At 50.0% G+C, this 25,028-nt stretch overlaps 1 protein-coding gene across 4 annotated transcripts in view; it reads left to right on the top strand.

Annotated features, from left to right (window-relative positions):
• RXRG (retinoid X receptor gamma) overlaps positions 1-18,955 on the top strand; it is a 38,601-nt gene extending 19,646 nt beyond the window's left edge. For all 4 annotated transcript variants that reach the window (XM_038144676.1, XM_038144675.1, XM_038144674.1 and 1 more), the window contains 9 exons: positions 7,971-8,233; positions 11,232-11,376; positions 11,982-12,161; positions 14,780-14,940; positions 16,075-16,204; positions 16,819-16,951; positions 17,668-17,759; positions 18,033-18,138; positions 18,808-18,955. In XM_038144676.1, the coding sequence (XP_038000604.1) occupies positions 7,971-8,233; positions 11,232-11,376; positions 11,982-12,161; positions 14,780-14,940; positions 16,075-16,204; positions 16,819-16,951; positions 17,668-17,759; positions 18,033-18,138; positions 18,808-18,955 (1,358 nt within the window). The remainder of the gene's footprint in view (positions 1-7,970; positions 8,234-11,231; positions 11,377-11,981; positions 12,162-14,779; positions 14,941-16,074; positions 16,205-16,818; positions 16,952-17,667; positions 17,760-18,032; positions 18,139-18,807) is intronic.
• The last annotated feature ends 6,073 nt before the right edge of the window (positions 18,956-25,028 follow it).

A 25,028-nucleotide genomic window follows, 5' to 3' on the forward strand; every position in this document is an offset into this window, starting at 1 on the left:
ACAGTGTGTTCCGGGTGTTTACTGCTCCCCCATCCTTGGAAAAGCCATGAAACACTTCCCGAATGTGCATTAGGGGGAACACCAGGATGCCAGGGCAGTGTCCACACTTCGCTGTCAGCTTGTAGCATTCATTGCACAGTGTTGCGGGAGGGCAAAGTTAAGGTGATGCAGGTTCTGCTGTTCTTCTTGCATTCAGATTTCCTTTAGCTCTGAAATTCTGGGCTTCAATTTCAGCAAAATGGCAAAAAAAAAAGGGCATCTATTTGCTATCTTTTTCCTCGCTTTCAGGTAGCTGTTGCATCTGCTTTACCTTAATTTTATCTGCATTCAGGTTAGAAATAAGGTGCATGTTTATGGTGGTGTGTGCAACACTCACTTGGATCTTAAACATCTGAATAGCACCACCAAATTTGTCTGAGTTACACGTGCACAACTTGGTCACAAGCACATGATTTGAGATGGGAAAAGGACAATCAGACTCCAAGGTGTCACAGATGAGTTTGTAGAATAGCAGGGAAGATGTTCAGATGAGTCACCCTTAGACATCTAAAGCAGGAGCCCAGCTAAGGCTGGGCTACAGGAGCAAAGAAAGAGCTTAAAAATGTGTTTTTATTCTCCAGAAGGATGCATTTCACCCAAAGCCCAGCTCCCAGGGCAAGGAAAGATGCTGTGCTGGCTGTCCTCTCTCTCTGAGCACTCTCTGGCACCGTTGGTTGGGGACAAGACCTAACTTGGCTCCTCCACAAAGTCTCTTTTATTAGTACTCATGTAACTTGGCCTGTGGCCACACCACCTCCGGCTGCAATCTTGTCAGCTCTCCCAAGCAAAGCAGGGTTAGGCCAGGTCGTTTAGGGGATAGGGAGAGGAAAACCCACATTGTGCTGGAGTGGCTCTGCTGCCTGGCTGGCTGGCACCTTTTTCACGTGTGATGGTCCCAGGTTTTGTGACCTGCAGGATGCTTTTTCCCCTGGATGTCATGGCCTGCTGTGTCCATTCCTATAATTGTGGATGTGAGGATGGAAAAGAGCCCTTTGACCCAGCAGAGGTGTGAGGAAATCCAATGAATGGACAGCTCCAGTATCTGGGAAAATGAAATTTTAAATTTTGTGAAAATTCTTCTTTTAAAGCAGGAGACACCTGCCTTCAGTTGCCTGGAGCAACCACAGGTCCTGCAGTCAGTGGGATCCATTCTCCTGGGGACCTGTAGCCTCTCCACAAATTCAAAGACAACTGTAGGACTATGTACATGTTTTTTCCTGGTGGCTGCTGGCCAAGTGGGAAATCTGATCAAACAATAATGGTAAAAACCCTTCAGGCCTCAAATTCAACGACTTTTTCCTTTTTTTTTTTTTGGAGATGAGGAGCTTTATCCAACTCCTGTGTGTTACTGTGGTCACCAGGGAGATGTGACACCTTGTTAGGGTGAGTAAATTTGGCTTGCAGTTCTGTTTTAATTACTTGATGTGTAGTTGCTAAAGGAGTCTTTCCCTGGTGCAGGCTCAGCAGCAGATGCTATTTTGAGGTCTTGGCCTGATTTGACTGAAATTGGACAGTGGGTCAATAGCTTAGTGTGTCCAAGGACATTCGGACATGACACAGCTTCTCGTGGCCAGGGTTTGGATGGCCCCTGTTTGCAAGGGAGGCACAGGAGCATTACCAGAGAAGAGAGGAAGCAGCTCTTCCCAGCCCCTGGAGAGCTGAGGGAAACTTTCTGCTGCCCTGTGTAGATCCCTGTTGGAGAAACCCCTGGTCCCATATGTGCCACTACAGCTTCTGAGAGTTTTCCTCCTCATTTTTAGTGCTCAGGGAAGGCTGCATTATTTATTGGCATGGAGTTGAGCAGGAAGATGGAAACACAGAGGTTACTGGACCTTAAAAGCAAGGCAAACCCACTAACCTTTCTGTGGGATATTAGCATGGCAGTTTGTACTGTCTATGGGAATTTGCTTGGATGGTTAAAAATATCACCAGAAAGGGAAGGGTTTTTTGGTTCATCTTCTGTGTATTAAACAAAAACAACTTCTGCAGTCACAGCAGCAGAACTTTGCTCGATTCCAGTTATGGTGGGTATCCTGCTACCGTAACTGCTGCCACTTTCAGGAGTGTTTCTCACAGGTATTTCCCTTTCAAGGTCGTCCCCAAGGACGAGCTGTTTGCCAGGCTGCACCTCCCACGCACACTCGTGCTCCTCTCCTGAAATCAGCCATCTCTGCCTGTCTCTTCCCACTTCTTGGTGCTTTCTGATCTGCAGAGGATGAAGTATCTGCAAAGTCATGTGTCAGGCAGGGCAGCTCATACCTTTAAATGTTTGTGAACCTTTTCTCTGAAACCATGGGAGCATAAGTGTGTTTTCATTATTTGATGACTACCAGCTTTTGATTCTCTCTGATATTAAAAAGGAAACTGTGAATGTTGAGGGTATCATCATCTCTAGGCTTGCCAGGGATCTTCAAGGATTGTTTTAGGCATTACATGAGGTCAGACCCTGGTGTTGAACATGGATATTTCTCTCAAGGCTTTGCTGGATGTTAGAGCTGAAGGGGCATTGGCCAAAACATAACCTGCAGCCTGTGGTGGTTAAACAGACAGTGCTGGGATGTTTCTGGTCTCTGCATTTTGATTCTTCTTTCTGCTCAGGTGTAACTGCTGAAGCTGATGTTTGATGTCATTATTTGTGTGAGAATCAAGACAGTTTTATTGGTTGCAGCCTGGTTCCTTCTCTTCCTACTGCCTTCACTGAGATATTTAGGGTCACTTGTGTGCTCTTGCAGAAAAGAAGTCTTTGTTTCCACGCCTTCCTCAGCTTCACCTGTGAAGTGCCTGGAGCACAGAGGTGCATCCAAAGGGCCTTTATCAAGCTCACCTTGGTTCACTTTCACTGTGCTAGCTAGCCCAGACCTGGCTGTTTAGCATTGTGTGGTGGTGTGGTGGATCTGGAGCTTTTGTGCTCTGCAGGTGCGTCTGTTGGACACCTACACATCTGCTGTGATGTAGATGGTGTTCTTCTGCTCCTGATTTATGAGGCCATTCATGCAAGTTTCCTATCCCTGGATTAGGATTTTGCTAAAGTGAACATGAAAAACAGTTGGAAGTGGAGTATCAAAGCTTTGTGTGCTTGCTCAGCTTCAGTAGCCAGTCGGTGAGGGTAATGCTGTTGCTTATGTCCTCAAGGGCAGTAATTTCAAAATGCAGAGAACTGAGTGTTTCTTAGGGTCTTCCTTCATTATTTTTCTTTATGTCAGCAGAGATGCTTAAGCTGGCATTGGATATGACCCTTATTCTGAATGCTGAAGCAACAGCATGGACGCTGTGTTTGTGTCTGTGTGTGTACTTCAGCTGCTCCCTGCCACAAACAATGCTGTGATTTGCAGAGCCACTTTGGAACAGTGAAGCACGCAGAACCAAGTTCTTCCTTCTTAAGCTTTGCATCCTTCAAAGAGAAGGCTGGAGTGTGTGCTTCTGTTTAAGGCAGCTTGTGGAGAGTTGATGGAGGCACTGGCTTGTCTGGGCAGTCCAGTGGAGATACTGGAAAATCCACACAATCCTCCTGTCCTCCCTTCCCCTGCTCCTCCAGAGAGAAATAAATACAAAATCAAGCTTCCCTGAACTTGGACAGGAAACTACCTGTCCAGGCATTAATGTGGAGAAGGAAGCAGGGAAGAAGGACAAACAGCCCCACTTGTGCATCAGAAATAAGCCAGCGATGAATGTGGAGCGGGTGGCGAAGAGCGGCAGCGAGCTCTGATGCTCGGTTCAGGTCCCAGCTGGCCTTCCCCAGCTGGCGTGGGGATGTGGCCAGCGTGGTTGGTGCCCTGTGCTCGGGGCGTCCCCGTCCCTGCTGTCACCTTGCATTACCTGATGGACACGCTGCAGGCCTGGGTAAATGTCACCTGTGCCCCGCGCAGCGGGGGCGGACGGCTGGGCTGGCGTGCAGGACTGACTCCTGTCTCCCCAGCCCACCCTGCTCCGTCCCACAGCTGCTTCCCTGCTGCAGAGCAGCTCCTCCCTAGCCCTGTCCCACTGCCATTTGTCCGTCTCCCGAATGATGAGAGAAAATACCTGGAGTAAAGCAATTCCATCCCGGTGAACCCAAGACCATTCTGGGTTCTGCTGGGAGATGTGGGACACAAGACCATCAGTATATTCCTGCAAGTCATTTAATTTAATTATTTTCTTTCAAAACTTGGCTATTTGCACAGTCCAAACCTCCCTGGCTTCTTTGAACTGAAACAAGTTTGAGCGTATTCAGCTGAGCGAATAATTAACCCCAGGGTCAGGGATGCTTTGGCTTGGCTCTTCCTGCACACCTTTCAGCCATGAAAATTGTTCCTCTCACAAGCTGATAGTCTGCTAACAGTCATTTCTTATATCCCTCTCTGAGCACTCTAGCCTGAAAATGAGAAGCTGAGAGGAGGATTTTCCCCAGGTGCAGGAGAATGCATTTCTGCTCTCCTGGCAGATGACTTAGCAGACTTACCCCAGAAAGGGACTGGAAGTCAAAGTTTTTTGTTGTTTGTGGGCTTTTTGTCTTTGTTGTCTTGCTTTTCTAGATGGGGGCTTTATTCCGACTTGTAACAGATAGATAAAGTTGTTGTTTGGTAAATGGAAATTTAACACTGCTGGATTTGACCAAGGGGTTTGTCAGAGCCTTGGCAGGACAGTGTAGCCAGGCACTGTAGAAGCGAGCCTGTTAACCCTGGTTTGTGTCATCAGGCCCTGGCAAAGCCTGGCTGTGCTCTCCAGTAGGTATTTTCATTTATCCATCCATCTCCCCCAGCAAACACTCCTTTGTGCATTCATACTTCCTCTTTGGTATCTCATTGCTGGGATGACAGAGGTACAAACCCTCCAGGTATCCTGGCTTTGACCTTCGATCCCATCCTGGGGTCTAGGGGACTCCCCTGGGCACAGCCCTGAAACATTTGCCCCTTGGCAGGGGCACGAGCCCACCGTGGGGCTTGCACTGACCAGCAGCTCCTGGTGTGAAAGCCTTGCTCTGGGTCCTTGTGAAACTTGGAGCCTCTCTAATGGAGAAGCTTAGCAGCGACAGCGTTTCTGAAAGGTCTGGCATAAAAGCAAACAGTTAACTCTCCTGGGTGTCTTTCCTTATTGGTTTAAATCTTCTGCATGATACTTTCAAAATATGCCCTTTTCTGTGTTAATGGAAAAGGAGGAAGAATCATTCTTCTGCTCAGCTGTCCTGGTGTGATAGATCTCTGCCCAGTATCCCCTGCAATGACTTATTTTCCAAGCTGAGGAATCCTCAAAGGCAATGTTGTTTACCTAGTTATTTAAAGAGGCGTAAAAGCAAATTCTTTCTAGGTCTGTGCTGCAGATGCTGGGGAGGACTGTGTGTTATGGTACCACAGGTGATGAAAAATGCATTTGCTTTTCTCTGAAGCTGATAATGGCCCGAGTCAGGATGGTTCTTTTAAGCCCCAAGAAGCATCTGAAGTGTCTGTGTGAGCTGAGTGCTTGCTTAGGTAAGGGAGGGGGGGTGTCCCAAGCAAACAGCCCAGCTTCTGCCCAGTGCTAAAGGGATGAAGGACTGAAGGGATCCCTGGGATGAAGGACTGGAGCACTTGGAATCCATTCCAAGGCAGAGATTTTGCTGTCTGCTAGCAGAAAACAGGCTGTGTGTCTCCCTGATGGTGGCAGGGGGATGTGGGGTGACTCTGTGGCAGCAGGCAGAGCCCTGTTCCTGCCTCCAGAGCGCCTCGCTGCCTCTGAGGCTTCTGCTGTTGTCATTGAGCCGGCTTCCTCTTGCTGCACATCGCTTTCCCACCGGGAGAATTGATCCAAAAAGCCAAAGCAAGAATTGACAAAGACCTTTTCTCCCCCTCCCTCAGCAGAATTAAGTCTGAAGCGGGTTGATAACGGCGGATCGAGTCCTCCTTGACTCTGACAAATGTCTTTAATGTTATTCAGCAAGCTGACCTTTTCCCGTCTTTATTGTGCATCTTCCCTTTGAATCAGATTTGATTGTTACTTCAGGTAGAATAACAAACACTGTCACGTAAATAACTTTGCAATAATGTTAAAAGGAGGAAAAAAAACACAAACAAACAAAACACCCAAGCGCTGCCTTACTTGCAAATGCAACGGGAGAATGCATCCTCTGTGCCAGCCATGAAAAAGCAGCTGTGTGACCTTCCCACACAACATCTTTGCCTTGCTACTCCAGGGAATCATCTCCTGTGTTGAAAAACCAACAGAGAAATAATGGCTCGCAGAAATGTTAATGACAGCTAATGCTAACTAGGGCTGGTAAATTCTAAGGGAGGGAGAAAAGGTCACAGAAATCCTTAAAATGCACCTAGATGCATGATCCATTGGGACTAACGGGCATTTGGTGCCTAGATACCCACTGAATATTTGAGACTGGTCCTACAGGAGACAGTATTTGGGCCTTGGCTGAGCTGTTCAGCCTTAGAGTCTGCCCTGAAGTGACAGTGACCAGGGTTATATTGTTTTTTACACCACCTCTTCCTCAGCAGGGTTCAGGGGCAAACTGATCTCGTGTGGCTGCTGTGAGGCTCAGCTTGGTGACGGGCACTGCAGCTCTTCAGTGTGGAGGGAGGAAACCCTCTGTCCTTGTGGCTGTGAGAGTGCCCTGGCGCATCTGTGTGCCCAAAGTCTCTGCTCCGATTTGTACAAATGAGGAAAAATAAAGGACAAGTTGTTTCGTGGCTGCCTAGTCTTGAAACTTGCCTTGCAAGCATGTCGTGAGCCACTCCTGGGTTGCTCCAGCTCCTGTGGAAGATGCTGGCGCCCAGCTTTGGGGGTGAACATGTGAAAAGGCACGGGGGAGGCACACATGGGTGGGGAGGGGGAAAACTGAGCCATGGGAGCACAGGGCCAGAGCCGCCTCACAGAGCAGAGGTGTTTCCTCACAAGACTTGTGGAACATTCAGAGTTTCCAGGCTGGCTGGTGAGGATTTCAGGGTTTCAGAAGTGTGCTGTCCCTAGAGCTGGCTTGGACAAAAGAAATGGGACCTCAGGGAAGAGTTCAGAGAAAACTGAAAAGCAGCCTGAGGCAGGCAGGCAGTGGTGCCTTCCTCCAAGTCTGCTGAGGCACCAAAGTGGAAAAGGAATATTTTGTTATTAAGCATTATCTCCACAATAAACTTTGTTGCTGTATATTGCACATTCTTTAGTTTCTTTCTTCTGCCAAGGTTGGGATTAAATGTGTGAGATGGTATTTCTTGTTTGGACTTAGATATTTATTAGTTCTTATTTATATTACAGTCTCACAAACTGTGAGTTTTACAGCACTTCACTAACAAGCTAAAAATGGAGTTGTATTTCTTTCTCTACAAGGCCTTTTAAAGAGAAACTGTCTAATTAAGAAATGGCACTTAAATTATTTTTACTTTTAACTCAATATCTAATTACCCGTGACTCGCAATGTGGACTTTTTAATTTAATATATATACTATTTATTATTATTACTGTTGTTCTTATAATGTTTATTATTATTATTATATATAATATATATAATACAATACTGCTCAAACTCATGAAGAAGAAGGTGAAGGACTAGTTTTCACTCGAAAACTTCTATCTTGTTTTACATATTCAATATAAAAATATATATAAATTGTATACATATATTCTATATTCCAAAACTTTAAACTCTAAGTTTTCTAGTATGTGATATTACACACTTCTATTCAAACTACACACTCATAATCTTAGTTTTATCATTTAATTTTGGAAGCCCTCTCTATGGTGTCAGGTTAAATGAAGTGTTCTCTTGGGGGATCAGCACGGAAAGTCTCAAATTCTCAGTAACACTGTTCCAACAGCATATAACTCACTCTCCTGTACTATAACCAACGTTGTGTTCTTTTCCCTTTCCAGCGGGCTTTGCTGCTTGGTTTTGAGGCCGGGCTGGCATTTTAAGCTGCCACAACCGAGGCTGGGCAGCTGCTGGCTGTTACACTTCATCTCTCTGCTTCTCCCTGCAGATTCCCCGGTGCACGCCAGCTCCACGTCCGTGAGCCTGTCCTCGGGCCTCTCCACGGGGAGCCCGGTGCTGGAGGGGCCCCCCAGCTTCCTGGAGCCCCCCGGGAGCGCCGGCCGGGCGCTGCCCGCGCCCATGAGCGCCGTGGGCTCCCCGGTGAGCGCCCTGGGCTCGCCCTACAGGGTCATCGCCTCCTCCCTGGGCTCCCACCCCGTCGCTCTGTCCTCGGCCCCCGGCATGAACTTCGTGGCACACGCCAGCCCACAGGTGGGGATGAGATGCTTTCTTCGCTGCAGTTCGGTGTTCAGGATGGGTGAAGTCCCAAAAGTTGGGGGGAGGATTGGCTGGTGGGGAGTTCGGCCGCTCAGAGCTCAGCTGGAAAGAACATTTTCTAGCACGTGAATCTGCATTGATCAGCCTTGCGCAGACACAGAGGCCACACCAGTTTTAAAATACCCTACAGGATGAGGGCAGAGAGCTAATTTCCAGCTTTGTTCTCGCTGTGGGTGCAGTCCAGCTCCCCTCTGCTGCAGTGTGTAATTACTGTACATGGAAACAGACAAGACAGCCAAGGGCTGCAGCACGTGAAACATTGCCCTTCCTCCTGCAAAAACATATCTGCTTCGTTTGGGTATCTGGAAAGGAGACAGACTTTCTAGGGAGAGACAAACATTAATGCTAAATGCCAGCCACCTACTGTGTTGCATATCAACTTGGCCTGAAGCAAAATGAAGCACTCCCATCCTTACTGCCTGTACTCACGTGGATGCTGAGGTTTCTCTTCCAGACAGGTTTTAGGGCAGGTGCCTCCCCAGAGCCATGGGAGGGCTGGGAGCCTCCCAGGGTGGCTCTGTGGGACGGAGACATGCTGCTCCAAAAGCCTGGCTCTGCCTCCTGCATTTCTGGTGGCAGTGTGGCATCTCAACAGAGAGCTTAAGTGTTCTGGGTGTCCAGATCTAAGTGAAAATTCTGCCTCTTAAGAGCAAGATTTTGTGTTTTATTAGTGGGACCTGAAGGTGGGAAGTGCTCAGAAGCCTGGTGGCTCCTGCTGAGGAAGAAGCAAGGAGATGGTCCCCAGGCCCTTTCTACCCCATACCCTGCTGCTACCCCTTGGAATGACTGAAGCTCTTCTTAGTGCCTGGAAGGCTGGGAGAGGATGGCATGGGGAGGCCCCTGCAGAGCTGTGAAAGAGGATGAGGTTTGGCTTACCTTTCCCCAGCATCCTCAGCTCCTGTGTGGGCCCCAGCTGTCAGCAGTGGGAATGCTGGAGGATCCCTCTTCCCCTTGCACCACCCAGCTGTCCCCATGGATCTGACCGTATTTGTGCCCATAACATCAAGGACAGGATGGTTGGACAGGAAATTGTGGCAGCACTGGGTGGTTGGAAGCCTTTCCTTTAGGACTGGGGATGCTCTGGGAAGTGGTTTCCCCAGCCTGGGCGCTGTGCCAAGTTCCCAGATCTGAGGAGAAGGTTCCATTTGTGTTGCCTCTAATGCAAGGAGACAGCCGGGCCCTGGGGATTCAGCTAATGGATTTGGGTTCAAGCAGTTGTCCCAGATATCATCCATGATTGCACTTAACCTGCAAGAGCCAAGCTCTAAGGACTCTGATGGCTAAAACTGCCCTGTGTGTCCCCCTCCCCTGCACCCTCTCTCTCTTTTATTGTTTCAAAGTGCAGGCAGGGAGGAAGAAAAGGTGGAACCCAAGTTCTGAGTAACATTTTAAACCATAAGAAGTTCCTCCTGGCTCAGCATTTTGCTGATGGACGCTTGTGGGGAGGAAGGGGTTTATTTCTCCTTTCCTTGGCCTGGATTTTGAAGCAGAAAGATTTACAGTTGCCAGTGCCTGGTTTGAGTCTCTGCTGGGGAGATCAAACCTCTGTTCCTCTGGGCAATTTTTCCCAATACACTTATATTTCCTAGTGGAGCAAAACAACTTGGCTCCTGATTTTTGTTGGATAATTTTTATTTTCCATGTTATTAAAACCTTTGAAGCTTTGAAAACGAAGGGATAGCGGTGAGGGAAGATGAGGACAGGCTTCACCTTTTTGTTTTTCTAATGACAGGTCCAAAAATTCCAATGGGATGAGCCCTTGCTCTTTACGAAAATTTACTGTGGAAATTACCACTTTTTTGAGGGAAATGTGCAGTTTCTTGGAGCAAATGGAGAACTTTCAGCAACATGCATGAAATCTACTGTTTTAAATGTTGCAGAGATGGGAATGAAGGCTCAAGCTGGGTCTTCATCCAAACCCTTGCTTTCTATCCCTGCTTCTGCCTTCTTTGAGCTGATAAATTGGCATGACTGTTCCAAACAAACCCAGGGATGGAACAACCATCCCCAGTCCTCAGCCTACAACAGTGGGGAAGGGGATTTGGTGGTGGATGGTGGGCTTGGAGAGAGATTGTTCTGCCCAGGCAGCTTTTGACAAGACATGCTCAATGGCCCTTAACCCTCCCTGCCCGACGTGGCTCCAAAGCAAACAGCAATAAAAGGAAGCCCTGGGCATCGTCAAGCCTTGCTCTCTAATCAGTGTGGGTTTGTAACCTTTAACTTCAGCAGCCAGGAGCAGCTCCTGGGGATCTCAGCTGGGGGCTCTGCATCGTTTGCCTGCATCTCACAGCTGCTGATTTTTAGATGCTCAGCCTGATTTTTTATTTTTTTTTTTTAATAATCTGGTAAACCCAAATCTGCCACTTGTGGTAATGTTTGGGAGCCTAAGTCCCAGAGAGTCGCCAAATGGCCATGTTTTCATGTGTCTATGCAGATATTGTGAGTTAGGGAAGCTAACCCACTAATTTTTATTTATTTTTTCTTTTTTTAAACACCATTACAGCTTCCCTATCCATGCAGCAGTGCAGGTTGGATTGTAACAAATCACCTGTCTGCAGAGCTCTGCTTTACTAAGCTGTTAGTGCTTGTGGCTGCCAGCAGCCAGCAATCAGCGTCCTCTAATGAAGCAGCCAGGATCCCACCAGCCTCATGGCTTGGAGGCTGTAACTGAGCAGCTGAGGTTACTGCCTGCCCTTTTCCAGCTCTGCTTAGTCCTGGCTTTGGTTACATCAGGCAGTACCTGCTTTTGTGCCTGCTTAAACCCCTCCTGCTGGATTCAGCAGAGGATGTCTGTCTGCCCAGGGCAGCCCCATGGGGATAAGCTTGTGGGACAAGCCTGGCAGGAGCAGCAAGGGAAGGGTCAGCTCCGTTTGGGGATGGTTTCACTGAGATGTGAGTCTCTCACCTCTAACCTGTCTTGTGGCTTCTGCAGCTCAATGTCCTGAACAATGTCAGCAGCTCGGAGGATGTCAAGCCCTTGCCGGGTCTCCCGGGGATGGGGAACATGAATTATCCATCCACAAGTCCAGGATCCCTAGCCAAACACATCTGTGCCATCTGTGGGGACAGATCCTCAGGTAGGAGGGTTTCTCTCTTGGGGAAGCTTTGTGCAGTGAGAGCTCTGCTGGTGCTCTTGTGCAGCACTGAACGGCGTGGAGGCTCGCTGGGGCCATACTGGCATGGCAGGGTCATGGCTGGGTCTGGCTGCCTGTATTGCAGATTAGTGCCCAAAAGTGAGCAAGCCTAAACACTGTGCTCTTCTCCCTTGTGTGTGTGACCTCATTTTACCTTCTGTCCCTTTTTACCAAAGGTAAATCTACCAAAATCTCTGTGTTCCCATTTCCCTGTACTTTGTTCAGCTGGGCTCTGGCTGTGTCTGGGTTTTCTCTTGTACCCCAGTGTGCCTTGCAGGCCCTCTCCATGTCAGTGCACCCCATTTGCTGCCTGTGGCTGTTCTGCAGCTGACATCCTCCTCACCATTCCACTGGCATGCAGCCCCTCCTTATCACAGGAAAACAGTGGTGCTGTGGTTTGACTGCTGCTGCTAAGACTCACTGAGGCCAGTTCAGGCCTGCCAAGGTGATACCCTGCAGTTTTTTCACCTTTGGATTTGGTTTGAGCTCCTCCACGCTGGAAGGAAGGGCAAACACCTGCCTGCCCAGCGATTCCCTTGCCTCCCCAGGGAAGCACTATGGGGTGTACAGCTGTGAGGGCTGCAAAGGCTTCTTCAAGAGGACGATCAGGAAGGATCTGATCTACACCTGCCGGGATAACAAGGACTGCCTCATCGACAAGCGCCAGCGCAACCGCTGCCAGTACTGCCGCTACCAGAAGTGCCTCGCCATGGGGATGAAGAGGGAAGGTAGGGCTGGGGCTGCTGGAAGCAATGGGATTGGAGAAATTTTCCTTCATTCACTAGGATAAATCAGTCTCTTAGTGGTCCTCCAAGGCTGGTGCATTCCAAAATCCCACACTGGGGGTTTTGCACCTCATTACGTAAAGGACATGAGAATCGTGGTTTAGGTTGGAAAAGACTTTTAAGATCAAGTGGAACCATTGGCCCAGCAATGCAGATTCCACCACTAAACCCTGTCCCTAAGTGCCACATCTATCTGTCCTTTAAATACCTCTGGGGTGGGGACTCAGCCACCTCCTTGAGCAGCCTGTTCTGATGTTGGACAGGATGCAAAAAATTCTTCCTTCTGTGAAGATTTTTTTTCCCAATAAGGGCAGAGACTGATGAGGAAGCTGTTACAGTGTATTTTTCTTCTCACCTAATCACACACACTGGTGAGTATCGAAGTTTTTAACTGATTTTGACCCAACCTTGTCTCTAGTTAGTGACCCTGAATGGCTTGGGCCCCTTGGAGACCTGTACACCTCTGCTGGAGACAGCGCCCAGCAGTGAGGGGTCCTGCAGCCTTCTTGTGAAGAGCAGCTTCCATTTTTTGCGTTTTGGATTCGCTGACTTCATTTGTCACCCCCTAATTCTTGTACTGGAGGATAAGGGTGAATGATTTATTTCTATCTCTTATTTTTTAGTTCTCTGTCATTTCCACTCACCTGCTGAGCTGGATTGTCTCCCAAATTATCCTAACAGATGCAAGGTCAGGAAGTGACAACCAACATAGCATTTAAGCTCGTCTTTTGTAAGATAAAGTAACAGAGCTGCCCAGGGAAGCAGCTGTAACACTGGGCATGAGCTGATCCTCGTCCTGCAGCATCACCAAAGCTGTGCTGCCTCCAGCTCACAAGGCAGCAGGGAATTGCACAGTGCCAGGCTGGAATCAAAAACTTAATCCCAGGCATGGCTCCCTCTTCCAGCCAGGTGCAAAGTGGTTCAGAGGACCAGGGTGTTAGCACAACTTCCTTTTGCAGAGAGTGAAAATTTAAACCCCAGGATCCTGGGGGATCCTGTGGGAGTTTGGCTGCAGCAGTCACAGGGGCTTTTTGGGAGCTGCAGAACCTGGGGACAGAGTGCAGCTTGAGTTCAGGGGCACACTGATGGGACTGGTATTTCCTTGCCATGTTCTTTCTTCCAGTAAGATTCTGGTGACTTCAGAAACAGCTGCATGGCTTTTCCTGTCCATTACTCTAAAGAGGACAAATACTGCCTCCCAGCAGACTGGCATGTACTTGTGTCCTGTGTTGCCCTCCCTCTCAAGCACCAGGCTGGATGCCCCACTTGATCCATCTCCTTGGGTGCTGCCATTTCACCCCAGCAGTGACCTGAACAAACCTAATGCCTGCTGGTCACTTCTTAAACAGGATTGTTGTATTTCCCTTTGGGATTTCTCAAAAACAAAGTGTACCAGGACTTCTGTTGCGCACAAGATACACAGGTCCGACACTGACCTGTCTTACACACAGCAGCCCTGGGAGTTAAAAACTGAGCTTTAGGGAGAATTTCATGATTCTGGGCCTTCTTTGGGAAACATACAGAGAGGGGAGAAGGGAGTGAAGGTGTTTGGGTACTGATGTAAAAGAAACTTTCTAGTGGGAGGATCAGGAAGAGAGGTGGTAGAGGGAGAGGTGATGCCAGGGCTGGGCCAGACTGGGTAGGATTTTTCTCAGGAACGAGACAAGCAGCATGTGCGAGTCCAGCTGGGGGTTTGGGACTGTCGAGTCCTGCTGCTGGATGCTCTGGCTGCTGTGGGATTGTTGAAAGCATACTGGGACTGTTGGAAACACGCTGAGAGCTCAAAAAACCTGTCTGTGAATGCTGGGTCCCTCCTGCCTCTTCCAGCACCCAGTGACAGCTGAGTCCAGGCTGCCACTTGGAGGTGTCAATTCTTCTTCCCTCTGTTCTGGAGCTTCATACTTAGGAAATCACATACTTTAGTCAAATTTAGAGGCTACTGGTCTGCAGCAACCTCAGAGTTCTTGGTGTAGTTCTAGCAGCCATTTGAATGGGTGCGCATCTGAAATACCCATTTATTGTAAAATGCAGGTCCACCGACGAGGGGAGAGAATGATGCATCTGACTCCATGCTCTCAGAAGGCTAATTTATTACTTTATTATACTATATTATATTAAAGAATACTATACCATACTAAAGAATACAGAAAGGACACTTACTGAATGCTAAAAAGATAATAATGAAAACTCGTGACTCTCTCCAGAGTCCCGACACAGCTTGGCCCCGATTGGCCAAAGAGTCAAAACAGTTCACATCAGAAACCCAATGGAACAACCACCTGTGGGTAAACAATTTCCAAACACATTTCAGACTAGCACAACACAGGGGAAGCAAATGAGATAAGAATTGTTTTCCTTTTCTCTGAGGCCTGTCTTGCTGCCTTTCAGCTTCCCAGGAGAAAAGCCCTAGGCGAAGGAATTTTTTTCAGAGAATTTGAATGCCACACCCATTTATTTTCTGTTGTCCCCTGCTTGAGGGGGTTTCCATCCCACCTGTGGGGACCCCCTGTGAGCAGACGAGCGTTGCTGTGGCTGTAGAGAGCCGTGTTTGTGTCCCACAGCTGTGCAGGAGGAGAGGCAGAGGAGCAGGGAGCGCAGTGAGAACGAGGCCGAGTCCACGAGCAGTGGCAGTGAGGACATGCCCGTGGAGAGGATCCTGGAAGCTGAGCTGGCAGTGGAGCCCAAAACAGAGGCCTACAGTGACGTGGGCACAGAGAGCTCGGTAAGAGCCTGGGGCAGCACCTGCAGCCAAGGACTTGAGCAGACAAGTGCCATGGAACAGCAAGCATTTTACAAGGGGGTTTTTCTCCACAGCACCTAAAAATCACCAACAGTTTCTCTTTTGGAGCTACTCTGAATGACAACTAGAAAGCAGCTTTTATGTTATTTTCCAATTATTTTTTTCCCAAGTCTCTTTTAGTTTCAATGAGGAATCTCCTCACTGAAATAGAGTCTGAGAATCTCCTCACTGAAATAGAGTCTGAGCCCTGTGCTGGCTTTCACACGTGCATAGCCTGAACACTTCTTGTCTGCCCCCGTGACCAAGGCTGGGGTGGAGCTGAACACAGCAGGTTTGCTGCTGTGGTTTTACTGGTTTGGATGAAACTGGTGCTCATACCCATTCAGGGGCTGCTCCCTGGCTTTTAGATATGCCCTGGGGAGCAGGACTGGAGCCAGCCACGAGGGACTTGCTATGCAAAGGGCAGCAAGCAAACAGAAAAGTCTAGCAACCAGCTCGATGCCTTAGGATTTTAGCTTTTATATTTTTCAAATCCTGTACTGCTTTAGTGTATAACTCTGAATTCCATACAGAGTGTTAGCTGCTGTCTTCACATTTTGGTCAGACAAAACAATCCCTCTGGGCCTGAGGTTCAAGGACACCTCACTGCCTCAGGCCCCAAAAAGTATAAACAAAAGTGAGTTGGGGGAGCAAACTGGGGGTAAATGACTTCATGACCTGAAGCTGTAATTGGAAGATTAACCCTGATATGGAAATGGACCAAACTTATAAAACTTGTGTCCATTTTGGGTGTAGCCCCCTTGGAGGCTTCTGGCTGCCCAAAGTGTGCCTGCTGAAGGTCTTCAATAAATACATGGTTTTATCCTCTTAATCTGGTCTAGGCTCTGTTCTAGGTGGTCACTCCAAGGCATCAAGCTGACTTTTCTGGCTGCAGAGGGGACAGTGGTAACAAATAGCTGCTCTTCCCCACAGCACCCACCTGAGATGATTGTTAGTTTGAGTGTTGTAGTTGTGGCATCGAGTATCCTTAACTCGACTGCAATTATGAAAGACTTTCCATTGATGAATTCTCCTCTTTTCCTCTGCTCTTTTCCTTTTGATACCCCTCTCTGTTAGACAAACGACCCTGTCACCAACATCTGCCACGCTGCTGACAAGCAGCTCTTCACTCTGGTCGAGTGGGCCAAGCGCATCCCCCACTTCTCCGACCTGACGCTGGAAGACCAAGTCATTCTCCTCCGGGCAGGTAGTGTCCCCCACCTGTGCCTGTCCCTGCTGCCCCTGTCCCTTCTCTGGGCTGTGTGAGAGCCAGCCAGGCTGGATGGTGAATGTGCAATCCTGAGCCAATCCAGTCCTGCATGCCCCATTCTGAGACACGATGAGAGGCTGGCAGAGGCTGTGGATGGGGCAGTAGAATCTGTTGTTTGTGAAGAGATTGCAGTTGCTAGGAATATGTTTTTTAGGGAGAAAACGCAGGATATTTTCCCCCTTTTCTTTTTTGTAATTTTAATTGGTTTCCCTTTGAGCCAGTTTCTGCTCCTTGCTTGCTGCTAGTCAGGGTCATCGAATCATAAGATATCCTGAGTTGGAAGGAACCTGCAAGAATCATCAAAGCCCAGCTCCTGGCCCTGCCCAGAACAACCCCAAGAATCACACCATGTGCCTGAGAGCATTTTCCAAACATTTCCAAGGGATTACCCACCCCTTGCAGTGTTGGCAAGAGGTGCAGCTGGTACCTGGGGTGCCAATTCTCCCCTGAGTTTAGTCCAAAGCCAGCAAGGAGAAACCAGCTCTGCTGCTCCGTGTGGGACTGATTTTTGTCCGGACTGCCTGACGCGTCCTGCGCTCCTGTGCTTGCAGGCTGGAATGAGCTGCTCATTGCCTCTTTCTCCCATCGCTCTGTGTCAGTCCAGGACGGGATCCTGCTGGCCACGGGCCTGCACGTGCACCGCAGCAGCGCCCACAGCGCTGGCGTGGGCTCCATCTTTGACAGGTACGTGGCTGTCATCCCCCAGCAGGGCTGGCCAGGCTGGCTCTGCCTTCCCCTCTGAATGGGAAACATGTCCTTAGGCGGAACTAGAGCAAACCCTTTGTGGTTTGGGGCAGAAGTAGCTTGGAATGAGCAGGGGATGTTTGGCTTAAAAAAACAAGAAGGGGGTGAAAGCACAGTGGGAAGGGATTTGCAGCTGCAGAAGCAGATGTTGGGTTGGGTGTGCAGGGGGAGGAATGCTCCTGTCTCGAGAGTTTGCTGTGACTGTATCTAGGCCTGATATTGCTCACCAAGAGCTTTAGATGGCAAAGCCTTAAACCCCAGCTTGCTTGAGTAACAAGTGCAGGCATATTGTCCCTGCCGTGCCTGTTCCCTGCCTGGCAGGACACTGCCTCACCACTCCTTACACACCTGGCACGTGTAAAGACAGTACCCGTGTTTTGCACCACACAGTAAAAAGTGGAGAAAACCCATGTGGTTTTCCTTGACTGAGTGCAAATTGTGAGTGCTGTGTGCTGAACAAAGTGAGAACAGGAGCAAATTTGATGCTCAGGTCCCTGGATGTTGCTGAGGCACTTGTAGAACAGCAGTGTGGGCCATGGCTGTGCCTCAAAGATGCCTCTCTTCCTGCAGAGAAGAATTGAGGGTATTCCCAGTGCCTATTTTCAGTGGAGAAACTGGTCTCTGATTGTCTGCTCACCCATGTCCCCCACATGCAGGGTTTTGACAGAGCTGGTGTCCAAAATGAAAGACATGCAGATGGATAAGTCGGAGCTGGGGTGCCTGCGAGCCATTGTCCTGTTTAACCCAGGTAAGCCCGAGGCTGGGGACAGTCCCAGGTGACAAGCACTCCCTCTGGGCCTCAGCAGGTCACTGTGACAGTGAGCATCAGGGCTGCAGACAGATTTCATGCTTTGGGTTGGAAGGTTCCTCGAGGATCACATCATTCCAGCCCCCCTGCAATGGGCAGGGACAGCTCCCAGCAGACCAAGATTTGTCCCAGTCCTCTCCTGCCCGTGCACACAGTGCAAGCTACTCCCTCTGCAGAGATCCTTTCCCCACCTGTATTTCCTCCCTTGACCAGATGCCAAGGGTTTGTCCAGCCCCTCAGAAGTGGAATCTCTGCGGGAGAAGGTCTATGCCACGCTGGAAGCCTACACGAAGCAGAAGTACCCCGAGCAGCCAGGGCGGTGAGTGCCCCCGGCAAGGCAGCGTGATGCCCACCCTGGAGAGAGGAGCCTGGCTGTGCTGGCTCTGCCTGAGCCACGCTGCCCACATCCCCAGCCTTGAGGGTGCTGTGGAGATGGAATTTTTTTGCTTTCCAATCCAATCCTACCCTCTGCTGGCCGAGCTCTTGAAGCGCCGGCAGCTGGGTCGGTGCCCGCGGAATCTTCTGCTGGTCTCGGCTCTGGCTGTCACCACAGGCACTGCAAGTGGGCTCTGGGCAGGGGGAACAGAGAACGGGCTGCCAGCTGCACCCTCTTCCAGCTGTGCCTCCAAATGGGAGGCAGTGCCTGGCAGCTGAGGGGCTGCACACCCTCTGGGAGCCTGGGGAGTTTTTGAAGACAAATTTAGATGGTACCAACCATCTAGGTCATGTTAAGATGTTCAAGTCTGGATGTATCATCTTTTTTGTTTGCTTTCTTTCAAGTTTTAAAAATGCCAAATTCTGTTTTGGAAAGGTACATATTCCCACCACACGAGGCAACAAATGCTTATATTGAAAGCTTAAGGGAATTGAAGTCTGAAAATGCCCCAGAAGCATTTTTTGGGGAGAATCTGGGCTGGTGCAGGCTTGGAAATAGGTGGGAGAGAGCAGCCAGCGCCTCCTTTGTGCCTCTGACTCTGGTGTTTCCCAGGTTTGCCAAGCTCCTCCTGCGCCTGCCGGCACTGCGGTCCATCGGGCTGAAGTGCCTGGAGCACCTCTTCTTCTTCAAGCTGATTGGAGACACCCCCATCGACACCTTTCTCATGGAGATGCTGGAGACACCCCTGCAGGTCACTTGAGGGTCTGTCTGGCCAGAGCCTGGCCCCCTGTGCCCCTGCACAGCCTCCTGCCCCTCTGCTCTGGGCCTGTGAGAGCTCCAGAGATGTCCTTGGCCCTCCGCCCCTCCTCGGTGGGATTGTCGTGGTTTTGTACAGCTGTAAATCACCCCCTTGAGCCCTCCCTGGCCTGTCTGGGGGAGGGGGGTCACAGATCCTCTACCCAGCTAACCATCCCCCTGCCCCCCTGTACAGATAATTGCTTTAAATTATTTTTTCATTCTCAATAAAAGTCAACAAAACCTATAAAATATTATGAGTGAGGAGGCACTGATTGGAGCTGGCAGAGCAGTGTCCTCTTTTGCTGTGGTCACAGGTCCAGCTTGGGATGGGGCTGAGGGTTCCTCCTGACGTTCTTGGGCAGCCCAAATCAGGGCAGGAATGTCACTTGGGAAATCTCTGCTTGTGCTGATGGACACAGTCCTCTGGCTGAGAGAAGACAGGTATTGCTCCTTCTTGTTTCTGCTAAGGAAAGACCAAGAGAAACTTGCTGCTGTGAATCAAAACATTTCATTCCACTATCTTAAAGAAACTCTTGGACTCTTCAAATTCTTTGAAGTTCTAAAGTAATATTTAAAGTAAGTTTTTAATGTGTGAGTGGGTGGTTGTCTGGTTTTGGTTGGTTATTGGTTAGTTTGGTGTTTTGTTTTTCTTCTCTGAGCTAGTCTAGCCACTGACAGAAGAACCAAAGTGTTTCATTTTGGTCCATGTGGAGCATTTTCAAGTGACACAGACCTTGCGTGTTCATGGATAACTTTCCATTTTCCTGAAGCTTCACGCATCCTGGTTTTTATTTCCCCCTCCATATTTTTGCTCTAGAAACAACTTCACGAACCTCAAAGTTTACAGTCTCCCACTTCCACGAGTGAGACTTGCAGGGAAGGAAATAACAAGACCCTCTAACAAACCATCCTCAAAGGCTTGCCTGGTCTTTCCCCTGCTCCAGCAGCACCGCTGGAGCTCCCCATTGCAGCCGAGCTAACCAGAGTCAAACGAGTTAAAGACATTAATTTGTTCAATATGCAATGCTGATCCTGGTGGGAAAATGTCCTCCCAGGAACCCAGCAAAACTGTCTGTATTATTATTCATAAAACAGGTGTAGTGTTAAGTGATCTGCCCCTCCTGACCCTCTCAGCAGACAGTGGGGTGAGATGCAGCTTTGTCTGTCCGCGTGACAGATTGCGACGCTGCCGGCTCGGGGAGCTTGGAGGGAGAGGAGGGCTGACAAGAGAAAAGGAAGAAGGATAAAAATGAAACATTTTGTTAAGGCTCCCACACGGGGACATGATTCATTTTCCAGTGTTTCGCTGAGAGAAGGAAAAGGAGAATTTAAAAGAGCGGAGAAAAAGAGGGAAAACCCCAACATGACGAAAACGCTTTAATTTTTCTTTTCCTCCTGAGAAAAAACCCAGGGAGAATTTGAAAAGCTGTGAAAAGCACTGACCGAGAAGCTGCTTTTTAATTGTAAAGGTAATTTTTTGGTTAAAAGAGGAGTGTTTAAATACAGAGAATACACAACCTGCTCATTGTAAAGCTGTTGCTGGAATTTGAGATGGTGCACACAGGCTGTGCTGGGATGGTGCCACACCACACTGCTGGTTAGATGAAGCAAGAGGCCACCTCCAGCCTGGGCTGCTCAGGCTTCCCCTCTAAGAGATGTAAACTTCTAAGAACTGGTCCCCAGCTGCCTGGGTTGGATTTCTTTTCCGATCTCAATCCACTGTTTGTAAACAAACCCAGACCGCTGCCTGTGATATTGTGGAAGTGATGGACATGGTAACCAAAATGGGGCAGGAAGCCTCGAGGTGGCCGCTGGACACACTCACTGTCAGCAGTCTGGAAGGGTACTCTCTGGGTTCTGGGCCACAAGGGCTCCAGGCTGCAGTTTGAGCAGGGCTATGTCCTGTTTCTCCAGATGACTACTGAGTTTTTGGGGAAAAAAATAACACACAGCACACCACAAACTCCCCCACCCTGTGTCTAGCAGGGCAGAGAGACCATGGCTCTCCACGTGCCATCTGTGAGTAAGACACCACTTGCTCATCTGAAAGTGCCACTAGCAAACCAATGTGCTCTGCAGAGGAAACAAGTCATGGAGTAACCCAGCTCTATCTGCAGTCACTGGGGACCTGAGGGTTGATGCAATCTCCTGGGTTTGGTCCCAACCCTTGGATTTCTCATTCATATTGTAGACCTCTCTACAGCGGTGTTGTCCAAGAGCTGTGCCTCCCCAAGCCTTGCAAAGCGTAGGAGTGAGTCTTTGGACACCCCGAGGAGCAAACCCCATAGCAGCTGGCAATAACTCACTGCTGTGGTTATCCTTCTGTGAGTTGCTGCAGGAGAACAGCAGCTTGGCATGGCTGGAGCTTCCCCAGTCTTCAGCCCTGGTGTGGGGTCTCGCCTCTGGATTGGGATGACCCCAAAAGATGGAAAAGTCCCTCCTCCAACCCGTGCCTTCGAAGAGAGACTCAGTAGTCCTCTGTTGTCTGGTCTCAAGGTAGTTTATTGTTGGTTATCTAAAAGATTCTTCTCCTGAGCTGCTGTGGCCCGTTCAGCAGGTCAGACAAAGGCACACTGCCCTCCCAGGGGCTGCTGCCATCTTTTATATCACACATTCCGTGTTCCATGTTTATATTTTCCCCCAATGCCTCCTGTCTATATTGAATGGTGACTTTCTACTCTAAACCAATCTGTGAGTGCCAACATCACCAAAGACATGGAGGTTAGGAAGGAGAAAGAAAGAGGACAGGGCACACCCAAATCCCTCCATCTTAGAACCCCTGACCCCCATGTACAAAACTTGGACCCCTGCGTACAAGGCTTAAAACCCCCCTGTACAGCACTCAAAAATCCTTCCTTTCACTTCGTGATTATCTCTACTATGCTATCTAAACTTGTGTGTGTGTGGCTTGTAATTCTTCATACAGAGTTAGTAACTTGCTCCACGGGCTAAGATCAAAACCCCACGTGTGTCTTTGGCTGCATGCCAGGGTCTCAGAGCCCCCTGCCAGCGGCTCTGGCCATCCAGGACACCCAGAGGAGAGTCCTGGGTTCCGACACCCTGGAAAAACCTAATTTTCATAAACAGTAGAAATTGCAATCATTGATAAGCCAAAGAAAACTTCATCCAGTCATTGGTTACTCCTTGAAGCCCCTCACAGCCTCAGATTAAGCTCAGACAATTTTTCCTTTGCTCTGGGACTGATAAACCAGGCTCTGGGAACGACTGGTGCAGGGCTGTTTTCTCTCTGCCACCATGCATCACATCTCATGAGCTTCCCGAGTTAGCACCAGGTCCCCCCCACCATGGGCAAGCTTTGTTCTGGTGTGCAGGCCCAATGTGTCAAAGCATTTATTAATCCTGAGCTGCTCCCTCTGCAATGCTCTGTGGAGAGGGCTTCAAAAATAGTGAAGTTTTGGGTTCTGTAGCAGCTGCTTCAGTTTCTGCTGAGTCCAACAGCACTTCTGAAATGAGAATTAAAAAAATACATCTCAAACTATAAAAGTTTGAGCTGGTTTATGTTCTCATTGACTCTGGGCTCCCTGATGGATTCAGTGATTCGGGGGCACATCCTGTAGACCTGACATGGCTCTCAGACACCGACAGTGCGAATCCAACTGAGTGCCACCAACACTAACCTTTTCCCAAGGACCTCTTGTCTGGACTGAGCCCTTCGATGGGACTGCCTTCACCACCTCACCCAAGCTCCCCTGAGACACTCTCTCTGCTGCCTGATTCCTCTGCTCCTCCCCTCTGTGTCCCTCCCAGCTCTGCTTTCCCATGGGAGGCCCAGCTGGGAGGCTGGGGAGGCTGGGCTCGGTTGGTGCCTCTTGGGGCACAGGGAGCAGGGGGAAGAAGAGGAGGTTCCCCAGAGCTGCTGCTGATGGCAGTGGGAAGCAGCGTGTGTATCCTCTTTCAGGGGATGATGGCAAGGTACATTGTGGTGGAAAGCATGATAGAGAAGCCCTGATAAATCCCCAGGTGTTTATCAGCGTGAGTGGACAAAGACCAACCTCTATCTAAGCAAGGCTACCACTCCATTTTTCTCTTCTCTCTTCCTGTGCCCTCTGTGCAATCAACTCTACCCGAGACAGGCCTGGTCTGGTGAATTTCAGTGGTAAAACGAGAGGATTTCATCACCCCAGGGCTATCTGACAGCATGGTGGCTGTGGGCTGGTCTCTGGCTTGCCTCTGTGCCAGGCTGGCCAGCCCAGCTGGCTGTGCAGCTGCTGATGCCCCTGAAGGGCTCTGGGGGTGGCAGCAGGACAGGCAGGTGTGCTCCTTGCAGGGGTGAGAGGCATCAAGGGATGTCTCTGGTGCTGGGCAAGGCTTTTTCTTCTGTGTCAAGCTGGCTTCAGGCATTCGAGGCACCTGGACGGTGCTGGCCCAGTGGCTCCTGCCCCAAGGGAGGTGGCTCGTAGCCATCTTCTTCCTTGGTCTCCTGCGTGCCTGCTTCTGGTGCCGGCCCTGCCTGCTCCTGGGTGTTTCTGCATCTGCTTGGCTGGGCAGAGTTAAGGTGATGCTGGAGGAGGGATCTGGCTGCTGCTGTCTGCAGCCAGGGCAGCTGCTGCGGCTGCTGCCTGGGAGCTGAGTGCTGCTGATCCCCTTCCAGCAGTGAGCAGTGGGCCCTGCACAAAGCGTGACAGCTGGGCAGCCCCAGCGGGGAGAAGGCTGGGGAAGATGTGCAGCCCCTCTGCCAACGCTGTGGCCTTGTGCATTCAGTTGGCAGCTTCTGTTTAACGCGGTTCTCCAGCACCACCCACCTTTTGCAACACCTGGCTGCCTGTAGACCCTACAGCTAGAAGGAAAAAGGCAAGACCTGCTTTTCCTCTGGTTTAATTCTCTTTGGCTGCTGATGCTGCCCCTAGTTCAGCTCTGGGTGAGCTAATAATGGAAACTGGTCCTCAGAGCTATAGTGAGCTGCCTGAAATACTCCCCCCATGTTTTGTAGGGCCACTGCCCATGTTGAAGTTGCACTTTGGGGGGGGGGTGTTGGAGGGTATTTCTTGCATATTTTACTGGTTCGCCAGGTGATCACCTTTTGCACAAGGCCAGGTGTGCTCCAGTACCTCTGACCTGTGTGGGAGCTGATGGATGTGTAAATCACGAGCAGCAGCCCCTTGCTGCACACACCTCAGCCCCAAACCTGATCTTCATAGACCAAGCTGGGAATTGTACATGAGAGCTGCAAGGTGAGACAGTCTCCAAGCCCTCCCTGTATGGAGAAGAGGAGGAGGAAAACCATGGGGTGGCAATACCCAGGAAAGAATGACTTCCCTCCCAGCTGCTCCTGCATCTCTGAGCAGGGAAAATCGGGTGGGAGGTCTGAGTCTGCAAGCAAAGTGCCCTGCACAGGGACACAGTTTTTAGCAGTGCTCGTGGATGGTATTCCCACCCCACGGGGCTGCCACTCTCTGGCTATGTAAGGCAAATCTGCCCTGCACAGCTCTGTGGGATGGACAGGGTGGGGAAGAGCAGCAGGCAGTGCTGCAGTCAGTCCTTGCTGGGCTGGTGTCTTGGCAAGGTAGCTCCAGTGGAGCTGGCTGCTCTGACACTTGGCTGTAGCTGCTTGGAGACCTTCAGGAGAGCCAAAGACAAAGGTGTCAGAGCCCAGTGCCTCCCTGCTGCAGCCCAGCCTTCCTGGATGTGAGTGCTCAGAGCTGTTTGACACTGACCCGCGCGATAGTACCAAGGCTTTCCTGCCCAAACCCCCGGTGGAGTTATACTGGAGTTATACTAGGGCTGTCCCAGGACCGTGTTTCCCTCTCCCGTGGGATTTTGGCAGGGCGGTGAGCTGCCTGTGCTAACCTGTGGCCTCTCCTTCCTACGAATTCCCAGAGGACACGACCTCGGTCCCTGCATCACCCACGTCATCTGGGTGTGGGGAGCACTTGGTGACGAGGATGCCCCACAGAGAGGCTGGGAGCGCATCTGCCCCTGGTGCCAAGGTCAGCGGTGAACACAGGAGGTGAGGTCCCTAAAAGCCTCCCATTCTCCGCGATCCTATAGCGGGTCCCTCGCAGCTCTGCGGCCGT

Source organism: Motacilla alba, chromosome 8 (genome assembly GCF_015832195.1).
Source record: "Motacilla alba alba isolate MOTALB_02 chromosome 8, Motacilla_alba_V1.0_pri, whole genome shotgun sequence".
NCBI lineage: Eukaryota > Metazoa > Chordata > Aves > Passeriformes > Motacillidae > Motacilla > Motacilla alba.